Source organism: Nyctereutes procyonoides, unplaced genomic scaffold, assembly GCF_905146905.1.
Source record: "Nyctereutes procyonoides isolate TBG_1078 unplaced genomic scaffold, NYPRO_anot_genome, whole genome shotgun sequence".
Classification (NCBI taxonomy): domain Eukaryota; kingdom Metazoa; phylum Chordata; class Mammalia; order Carnivora; family Canidae; genus Nyctereutes; species Nyctereutes procyonoides.
In genome coordinates this window covers 15,801,746-15,812,880 of record NW_026575120.1, presented here as the reverse complement: position 1 = coordinate 15,812,880, position 11,135 = coordinate 15,801,746, and the positions used below count along the sequence as shown (strand labels likewise).

The following is an 11,135-nucleotide window of genomic DNA, read 5'->3' as shown; positions in this document are numbered from 1 at the left end:
TTAATTTATTTAACAGATATGGACCTATTCAGACTATTTCTTCTTGTGTGAGCTTTTACAAATTGTGTCTTTCAAAGAATTAGTTCACTTCACCTAGGTTATCAATTTAGATACATAGAATTTTTAGGATATTACTTTAACTTTATTTTTATTTAGTTAACATATGGTGTATTATTAGTTTCAGGCATAGACTTTAGTGATTCATCAGTTCCATATAACACCCAGTGCTCATTACATCAAGTGCCCTCTTTAATGCCTATTTCCCAGTTACCCCATCACCTCACCCAATTCCCCTCCAGTAACCCTTAGTTTGCTTCCTATAGTTAGGAGCCTTTTATGGTTTGTCTCTGTCTCTGATTTTCCCTTATCTTTTCTTCCCTTAACCTATGTTAATCTGTTTTGTTTCTTAATAGATGAGTGAAATCATATGGTATTTGTCATTCTCTGACTTATTTTGCTTAGCATAATACCATCTAGTTCCTTCATGTCTTTGCAAATGGACAGATTTCATTCTTTCTGATGGCTGAGTAATATCCCATTGTAGGGGTATATATATAAATATATATAATCTATAATGATCATATATTGTTAATATTAATACAATATTATTATATTATATTATTAATATAATATAATATAATATAATTAATAGTATAATTATATCATTAATAATATTATAATTATATTATATGTAATAATTATTATGGATTATATGATGTAATTATATGTAATGATTATATTATTAATATATTATAAATATATATGACTATATATATTATATGACTATATGACTAAATAGTCAAATATGACTATATATATAAATATATATTATATTTTATAGAATATAAAATAAATTATATATATTTTATTATATAATAATATATAATATGATATTATTTATATAGAGAGATGACCATCTTGGCTCTTTCAATATTTTTGGCAATTAAGTCATTGCTGTTAGAAACATTGGGGTGTGTGCATGGGCACCTTTGAATCAGGTTTGTATCCTATGGATAAATACCAGTAGTGCAATTTCTGGGTCATACAGTAGCTCTATTTTTAACTTTTTGAGGAACCTCTATACTGTTTTCCAGAGTGGTTATACCAGTTTGCATTCCTACTATCAGTGTAAGAGCGTCCCCCTTTCTCTGTATTCTCACCCATATCTGCTGATTCCTGAGTTGTTCATTTTAGTTATTCTGACAGGTGTGAGGTGGTATCTTATTGTGGTTTTGATTTGTATTTCTTTGGTGCTGGGTGCTATTGAGTATTTATATGTGTCTGTTGGCCACTAGTATGTCTTCTCTGGTGAAATATCTGCTCCTGTCTTCTGCCATTTCTTGTCTGGATTATTTTGGGGTTTTTTGGGTGATGAGTTTGATAAGTTCTTTACAGATTATGGATACAGATCTTTATCTGATAAGACATTAACAAATATCCTGTCCCATTTTGTAGATTGTCTTTTAGTTTTGTCAACTGTTTCCTTAGCTGCACAAAAGCTTTTTATCTTAATGATGGCCCAATAGTTCATTTTTGCTTTTGTTTCCCTTGCCTTTGAAGCTTTTCTACCAAGAAGTTGCTGCAACGAAGGTCAAGGAGGTTGATACCTGTGTTTTTCTCTAAAATGTTGATGGTTTCCAATTAGGTCTTTAATCCATTTTATTTTTGTGTATGGTATAAGGAAATGGTCCAATTTTATTCTTCTGCATGTAATTGTCCAATTTCCACAATACTGTTTGTTGAAGAGACTTTTATCCTTTGCATATTCTTTCCTGCTTTGTTGAAGATTAGTTGACCATAGAGCTAAGGGTCCATTTCTGGGTTCTCTATTCCATTCCATTGATCTATGTGTCTGTGTGCCAGACCATACTGTCTTGATGATCACAACTTTGTAATATAGCTTGAAGTCCAAAATTGTGATGCCAACAGCTTTGGTTTTCTTTTTCAATATTCCTCTGGCTATTCACAGTCTTCTCTGGTTCCATACAAATTTTAGAATTATTTTTTCCAGCTCTGTGAAAAATGTCAATGATATTTTGATAGGTATTGCATTGAATTTGCAATTATATTATATATAATAATTATATGTAGATTATATGTAGATTGCTTTGGGTAACACAGACATTTTAACAATATTTGTTCTTCCGATCCACAAGCATTGAAAATTTTCCATTTCTTTGTGTCTTTCTCAATTTATTTCATAAGTGTTCTGTAGTTTTCAGAGTATATATTTTTTACCTCTTGGGTTAGTTTTATTCCTAGGTATCTTATGGTTTTTGGTGCAATTGTAAATGGGATTCATTCCTGATTTCTCTTTTTTCTTTCTCATTGTTAGTGTATAGAAATGCAAGTGACCTCTGTGCACTGCTTTTATACTCTGCCACTTTAGTGAATTCCTGTATGAATTCTAGCAATTTGGAGGTGGAATCTTTTGGGTTTTCTGTATAGAGTATCATGTTGTCTGCAAAGAGTGAAAGCTTAACTTGTCTTTGCCAATTTTGATATCTTTTATTTCTTTTTTTTCTATGATTGCTGAGAATAGAATAGGTCTTCCAGTACTAAGTTGAACAGTAGTGATTGAGAGTGGACCATCCCTGTTAGGTTTCCAATCTTATTATTGAGGATAATATTTGAGTGGGTTTTTTGTATATGGCTTTTATGATATTGAGATATGTTCCTACACAATGGAGAGTTTTTATCAAGAAAGGATGTTGTACTTTGTCAAAAGCTTTTACTGCATCTCTTAAGAGGGTCATATGTTTCTTGTCCTTTATTTTATTAATGTGACATATCAATTGATTGATTTGTGGATGTTGAATCACCCTTGCATCCCAGGAAGAAATCCCACTTGCTCATGGTGAATACTCCTTGTAATATACTATTGGGTCCTATTAGCTAGTAACTTGGTGAGAATTTGGCACCCATGTTCATCAGAGTGTTGGTGTGTAATTCTTTTTGGTGAGGTCTTTCTCTGGTTTTGGGAACAAGGTAATTATGGACTCGTAGAATGAGTTTGGAAAATTTCCTTCCATTTCTATTTTTTGAAAAGGTTTAAGAAGAATAGGTATTATTTCTTTTTTAAACATTTTGTAGAATTCCACTGGGAGACCCTCTTGCCCTGGATGTAGTTTGTTGGGAGATTTTTAATTACTGCCTTCAATTTCTTTGCAGGTTATCTGTATGTTCAGATTTTCTATTTTTGTTTTATTTTTGGTAGTTTATATGAATGCATCCATTTCTTTCAGATTGCCTAATTTGTTGGTAAATAATTGCTTATAATAACATCGTATCGTTGTTTGTATTTCTTTGATGTTTATTGTGATCTCTCCTCTTTCATTCATGATTGTATTTACTTGAGACTTTTTGCTTTCTTTTTGATAAGGTTAGCTAAGGGTTTATTGAGCTTATAAATTCTTTCAAATAACTAGCTTCTAGTTTCTTCTATCTTTTCTGTTGTTCCTCTAATTTTTATAACATGGATTTCTTCTCTAATCTTCATTGTTTCTCTTCTCCCGCTGGACTTAGACTTTAATAGGTGTTCTTTTTCCATCTTCTTGAGGGGTAAGTTTAAGTTGCATATTTGAGGCCTTTCTTGGTTTTTAAGAAAGGCCTATATTGCTATATATTTCCCTCTTAAGAGCACCTTTCCTACATCCCAAAGGTTCTGAAATGTCAAGTTTTCATTTTCATTTGTTTTATTTGTTTTTTGAAATTCTTCTTTAATTTTCTTATTAATCCATTCATTCTTTAGTAGGATTGTCTTTAACTTCCATGTATTTGTGTTCCTGCCAAATTTTGTTTTGTGATTGAGTTCAAGTTTTAAAGCAGCATGGTCAGAAAATATGCATGGAATCCAAACTTTTGATATCAGTTGAGATGTGAGTTGTGACCTAGTATGTGATCTATTCTGGAGGAAGTTCCACGTGCACTCAAGAAGAATGTGTTTTCTGTTGCTTTAGGATGAAATGCTTGAATGTATCTGTCAAGTTCATCTGGTACAGTGTGCCATTCAAAGTCTTTTTGATCTTCTTAGATGATCTGCCCATTGCTGTGAGTAGGGTGATAAAGTCCCCTACTATTATTGTGTTATTATCAGTTTGTTTCCTTAATTTTGTTATTAATTGTTTTATATGATTGGTTTCTTCCAAGTTAGGGGCATAAATATTTACAATTGCTAGATCTTATTGTATAGGCCCTTTAATTATAATATAGTATTCTTCTTCATCTCTTATAATCTTTGGTTTAAAATCTAGTTTGTCTGATATAAGGATTCCTACTCCAGGTTAGTTTTGATGTCCATCAGCATGATAAACAGTTCTCCATACCTTAACTTTAAATCTGAAGGTGTCTTTGGGTCTACAATGAGTCTCTTGTAGACAGCTTATCAATGGGTCTTATTTTTTTTAACCTAATCTGATACTTTGTGTCTTTTGATTGGAGCATTTAGCCCATTTACATTCAGAGTACTTATTGAAAGATATGAATTTATTGCTGTTGTATTACTTGTAAAGTCACTGTTTCTGTAGTTTTTTTTTCCTTTCTGGTCTTTGTTCCTTTTGGGCTCCCTTTTTGCTCAAAGGATCTGCTTTAATATGTCCTGCAGAGCTGGTTTGGTGTTCATAAATTCCTTTAATTTTGTTTGCCCTGGAAACTCTTTATCTCTCCTTCTATACTGAATGACAGCCTTACTGGATAAAGTATTCTTGGCCGCATATTTTCTCCATTTAGCACATTGAATATGTCATGTCAGTCCTGTCTGGCCTGCCATGTCTCTGTAGACATGTTTGCTGCCAGCCTTAGTTCCTGCCTTTGGAGGTTAAGGACCTCTTTTCCTGAGCTGCTTTCAGAATTTTCTCTTTATCTCTGAAATTTGTGAGCTTCGCTATTATATGTTAGGGTGTTGACCTATTTTTATTGATTTTAAGGGCGGGGGGCTTCTCTGTGCCTTGTGGACTTGAATGCCTGCTTCCTTCATGAAATTAGGGAAGTTCTTAGCTCTAATTTGTTCAAATACACCTTCTACCCTTCTGTCTCTCTCTTCCTCTTCTGAGACCCCTATTATTAAAATATTATTTTGTTTTATGGTATTGTTGATTTCTTCAAGTCTCCCTCTTTGATCCAATAGTGTTTTTTCTCTCTTTTTTCAGCTTCCTTATTTTCCATCATTTTGTCATCTATATCACTGACTTTCTCTTCTGCCTCATTTATCCCAGCAGTTAGAGCCTCCATTTTTTATTGTATTTCAGTATTCTCTGTAAAAAATATATATATATTTTTATATATTAGAAATATATATATTATAAATATATAATAAATAAATATAACTATATATTATAACTATATATTTTATATATAATATATATTTCTAATATATATAAAATATATATATTTTAAAGAAAATGGAAGCCTGCTTTTATTGATGCACACATCAATGGACCTGCGATTGGAAGGGGCAGTGACGTTAACATGACACTCCTAGTTAATGCAACAGAAACATGAGGGCAGGAGATAGCTTTGCAGGGACATGATGCCTTCATAAGTTAGGGAAATGGACTGCTAGCTGGCTGCCCTCTCACTTCATGTTCTTCACAAACTCCTCTCCCTTTCTGATGGAGGCCTTCAGCACCGGGATGGCTTCTGCTATCATCTTCTCTTCAAAATGGGAGATCTTGCCAATGCCTAGATTCTTCTCGATGCCCTTTTTCCCCAGCAGTAACGGTGTAGAGAAATAGGCACAGTCTGCTTCCTGGGATTTAACAAAGGAACATTCGACATCTCCTTCTTTTCCATTCATTGCATCCACAAGGGAGAAGACAAACCGGGCTCCAGCATATGCCATGGACAGGGTGGCAGAGCCTGCTCCAGCTTTGGCCTTCACCACCTCCGTGCCGGACTCCTGAATCCACCCAGTGACGGCTGTCATCTAGTCCTGGGGAAGGTCCACCTTGGGAGTGCACTGAGACATCAGGGGGATGATGGTCTTCCCGGCATGACCACCAATGACAGGAACATTGACTCGCGTGGGATCCAAACCCTTTAGTTCTGCAATGAAAGTGTTGGCCCTGACAATGTCCAGGGTCGTGACCCCGAAGATTTTATTGGGGTTGTAAGCTCCGTGTTTCTTGAAAACCTCCGTTGCAATTGGGATGGTGGATTTGACCGGATTTGAAATGACGCAGATCATGGCCTCGGGGCAGTGCTGGGTGCAGGCAGCAGTCAGGGTGGCCACAACTGAGGCATTGGTGTTGAACAGGTCATCCCGTGTCATGCCTGGTTTTCTTGGGACTCCGGCTGGAATAACCACCACATCGCAGCCTTTGAGGCCATCCGGCAGCTGCTCAGGTCCGAGGTGGCCTTTCACGGTTGCTCTGGTCTCAATGTGGCTCAGATCTGCGGCCACTCCGGTGTATGAGCAATATCGTGGAGGGTCAGGCAGCTCCCTAAGGGGCTGTTCTTGAGAAGCAGCGCAAGGGGCTGCCCAATTCCTCCGGAAGCCCCAAGCACAGCTACTTCAGCATTGTTCTGGGCCGAGGTGTTGAAGCTGCGGCGGAGAGCATGGTCGGTTGTCTGAAGCAGAGCTATACACAGAGCAATGGGCGTAGGCCGTTTGGCATCTCTGCCCTTATTTTGGGTTTCGACTTTGATGGCACGCCCAGACTCTATCAGACTGACCCCTCGGGGACATACCATGCCTGGAAGGCCAATGCCATAGTTCGGGGTGCCAAGTCAGTGCGTGAATTTCTGGAGAAGAATTATACTGATGAAGCCATTGAGACTGAGGACCTGACCATTAAGCTGGTTATCAAGGCCCTCCTGGAAGTGGTTCAGTCTGGTGGCAAAAATATTGAACTGGCTGTTATGAAGCGAGATCAACCCCTCAAGATTTTAAATCCTGAAGAAATTGAAAAATATGTTGCTGAAATTGAAAAAGAAAAAGAAAATGAAAATGAAAAGAAGAAACAAAAGAAAGCATCATGATGATGGAATCTTGTAGTGATTTTTAAATTCAGATCATGGAGGGTTCTCAAAAATGATATGTAGGCATTTCCATTCCATTTACTGTCCATGTGTCCTGCAATAAATATGTTTGTTGACCTTTTCCAAAAAAAAAAAGATTAATTTTGGCTTGATAAGATTTTAGTTCTTTTACTTATATGGTAAGGGATTCTCTACTGTTGTCTATGCTTTTTTCGATCCCAGCTAGTATCTTTATAGTCATGTTTTGAATTCTAGTTCTGATATCTTACGTATATCCATATTGGTTAAATACCTGACAGTGAGTATTGCCTCTCGCTCTTTCTTTTGGGGTGAGTTTCTCTGTCTTGTCATTCTGTCTAGAAAAGAATAGATGAAAGAGAGAGAGAAGACCAAAATAACAATACCAGAAAAATACAAACAAAACAAATCTGAAGAAAACAGAAACAATACAAAATAAGAAAAAAAATGAATAACAAGTAAAATAGAACAAAACAATAAACTAGATTCTGTGTGTATTTTAATCTGTTTGTTAGATGAATCCTTTCCTTTAAGTCAGGGCCATTCCCAACTGTAGCAGACTTCTAAAAATTCTGTTTTTGCACTCTGCTGTTTATATATAATACTTTCCAGCAACCTCCTTAAGCAAGCTCCCTCCCTCTCTCAGTTTATATTCTGATATATTGCCTGGGATTCACATCTCTGTACTTACTACCTTCCAAAAAGTGGTTACTTTTCTATTTGTAGAACTGCAGCAATTATTTTATTAGCTATCCCCCCAATTTTGAGGTGTTCAGAATGATTTGGTAACTATCTAGCTAAATTCCAGGGACCAGACAAAATAAGTCTCCTACTCCTCCACTATCTTAACTCCTCCCCATACTTTATCTTTTTTTTCAAGATTTTATTTATTTATTCATGACAAATGAAGAGAGAGAGGCAGATGCACCGGCAGAGGGAGAAGCAGGCTCTATGTAGGGAGCCTGATGTGGGACTCGATCCCAGGATTCTGGGATCATGCCCTGAGCCAAAGGCAGAGGCTCAACCACTGAGCCACTCAGGTGTCCCCTACTTTATCTTTTTAATGTTCATGGATAAATAATTGTGGTTCTTTTTCCTTTTATGATATTAATAATTTGGGTTTTTTTTCTCTATTTTCTTGAATTTACCTGGCTAGGGACTAATCAATTTTATTGATTCTTTTTTTAAAGAATGAGCTTTGGTTTTAATTTCCTCTATTAATTTCTAGCTTTCTGAGGGCACCTGAGTAGCTCAGTCTTTAAGTGTTTGCCTTCAATTCAAGTCATGATCCCAGGGTTCTGGGATCAGTCCCATATTGAGCTCCCTGCTCAGCTGGCTTCTCTCTCTCCTTCCCACTCCTGCTCTCTCTCACTATCTCTGCCACTCTCCCTATCTCTCCAATAAATAAATAAAATATTTTAAAAATTTTAGTTTTCTATTATTTCTACTCTAATTACTTGATTTAATGTTCTCTTCCTTTTTCTAAATTTTTGTATGTTATATTTACATTTTGATTTAGTTTAACTTTTTTTTCTAAATTTCTTTTTTTTTAATTTTTATTTTATTTATTTATGATAGGCACACAGTGAGAGAGAGAGAGAGAGGCAGAGACATAGGCAGAAGGAGAAGCAGGCTTCATGCACCAGGAGCCCGATGTGGGATTCGATCTCGGGTCTCCAGAATCGCGCCCTGGGCCAAAGGCAGGCGCTAAACCGCTGCACCACCCAGGGATCCCTTTTCTCTAAATTTCTTTGACACATTCTTGTTCAAAATGTCATTTAGAAGTATTGCTTAATCATAACACATTTTGGAGTTTTCCAGTAATATTTCTCTTATTGATCTTTAGTTTAATTCCATCATTCCTTCTTGGTTTGAGAGTGTACTTATGATGGCTATTCTTTTTAATTTGTTAAGGTGGGTTTTATGGCCAAGCATATAGTTTATCTTGGTGAAAATTCCATGTGAGCTTAAGAACAATGTATATTTTCTTGCTGGGATAAATATTCTCCAAATGTCAATTAGATCAAGTTGATTGTACCAGTTTGGCCAATTATGTACTTACTGATTTTCTGCCTGCAGGATTTGTCAATTATAAATAGAGATGTGTTAGAATCTCCAACTGAAACAGTGAATTTATCCTTTACTCCTACAGTTATTTCAGGTTCTGCCTCATAAACTTGACCCCTTGTTCTTAGTTGCATTTTTATGGAACTTTGGATTTTTATACCTTTTTTTTCCTTATGTAATGCCCTCTTCAGCTCTGAAAATTTTCTCTTTGACTAGTGTTACCATGGTAAATCTTTCACCATCTCCTACTTTTAGTCTACCTGTGACTTTATACTTAAAGTGCATTTTTGGTAGATAACATTCTTGTTTATTTATCCACTCTGAAAATCTCTTTTAAAAATGGTATTTAGACTATTGCTTTTAAAAGTAATTACTGAACCCTTGCCACTGCACTTTCAGCTGCCCTGAAACACCTTTGGTGTTTGTGAATCCTCTGAAGCACCTTCTTTGCTGGAGACCAGCACTGCCATGCCCTAGCAGCAGTTCCATAGGCCTATCTGCTAGCTTCACATGGTACAGGCTGCCTCAGGGTTGTTAGCGGTCACTTAGTGGTGAAGAAGGTGCTGTGGTCACTGCCTGCCCTCCCACAGCACCCTAGGGTGGGTACACAGATAAATATGGCAAAGTGGTGGTAGCCGGCACCAAACTTGACTAGATGGGATGAGCAGGCAGGGCAGTCGCTGGAGCCCCATGATGTGGATGCCAGGCTTTCTCCTGGCAATTTGACCTGGCGACCTTGGGCTGGCACCCAAGATTTCAGATCACAGACCCTGAAGGTCACTGAGGGCTGCTCAAAGAGCAGGAAGCAATGGATGGACAGGACGTGGAGGGCATTGCTGAAGTTTTCTGATGTTTCATTTGTATGGAGAAATTCTGGGATGCATGCCTGTGTTCTCATTGCTCTAAGCTTTGTTGTTTCAGCTGTATCAGACACACTTTGACAGAGCAGAGGGCTCAATGTTCTCATTGCCAGGCTGCACTCCAGATAGGAGAACTAGCAAACTGTCGTTGGGCAGAAGAAATAACACAGCAGCTTGATACTCTTCAACTCTGCAGTCTCACCCAGCATAAAGAAAATGAAAAGGACAAATGTGAAAATCATCATTAAAAATTTAGTGTATTTTGCTGGACTCGTAAGAAATGTGTTTGTCATCCACATGCATTTGGGGAGGAATGCATGGTGGACTTAACCTTAACCTTTTGCAAAAATTTATGAACAGCATTTTACTAAAGTAAATGAAGAGGTAGGCAAAATACTTCATTGCCATCTCATGGAACTGATCAGCTTAGTTCAAGAAGTAGAACAAATGTAGAAGCTGTTCAAAAGCCAAAAGATGAGTGTGTTTGGGAAATTAAGAATGCAGTGTAGATGATGATTGCATGGTTAAACACACAGCTGAAGAATAAGCTCCTAACACTAATGGGTCAGAAGACATCTTTAACACAAGCTCTTAGAATCCTTAAGCAGGATTAAGGAGGTAGAGCACCAGCTGAGGTCTTGTAGTAAAAGTGAGTTGATATCTAAAAACTCAGAGATCCTCATGATGTTTCTGCAAGATTATTGAAAACCCATGATATCCTTTGTTACCACTCTTGTTCCACCAGACTTTGGCAGGTGCTGGCTCATATCTCAGGTCATTTGAAATAAAATCTCTGTAGATGGATTAATCTGCTTGGACTGACATAACAGAATACCAAAGACTGAGTGGTTTCCACTGTAGAAGTTTATTCCCTCACAGTTCTGGAGGCAAGAAGTCCAAGATCAAGGGTCTAGGAAATTTGATTTCTGATGAGGCCTCTTGTTGGATTACAGACAGCCACCTTCTCCCTGATCCTCCCAAGACCTTTTCTTTCAAGTACAGAGTTCGGTGTCTGGTGTCTTTTCCTCTTCTAATGGCATGAGCTTTATTGGGTTAGGCTCCGTCCCATCCTTACCATCTCAGTTTATTACTGCCCTAAAGGTCCTATCTCCAAACACATTGGCATTAGGGCCTCAACATATGAATTTTGGGAGATACAATTCAGTCCATAATATTTGTATTTTGTTCTTTTTAAATATCCTTATTTGGGGC

General features: G+C 37.0%; 2 protein-coding genes and 1 pseudogene across 2 annotated transcripts in view; 2 read left to right on the top strand and 1 right to left on the bottom strand.

The window, feature by feature from the left end:
- The window catches only part of LOC129516129 (disintegrin and metalloproteinase domain-containing protein 18-like), a 164,913-nt gene that overhangs the window by 124,713 nt on the left and 29,065 nt on the right, over positions 1 to 11,135 (top strand). The gene's annotated exons all lie outside the window — the stretch shown is intronic.
- LOC129516088 (malate dehydrogenase, mitochondrial-like) lies at positions 5,573 to 6,552 on the bottom strand (annotated as a pseudogene).
- On the top strand, positions 6,556 to 7,089 carry LOC129516087 (proteasome subunit alpha type-7-like). Its single transcript, XM_055335443.1, has one exon. The coding sequence runs from the start codon at positions 6,556 to 6,558 to the stop codon at positions 6,976 to 6,978; it is 423 nt and encodes a 140-aa protein (XP_055191418.1). The 3' UTR covers positions 6,979 to 7,089.

What these genes read in the sequence shown, in the direction of transcription:
- LOC129516087 (XM_055335443.1), top strand. Translation starts at nt 6,556, where the DNA reads ATGGTCGGTTGTCTGAAGCAGAGCTATACACAGAGCAATGGGCGTAGG.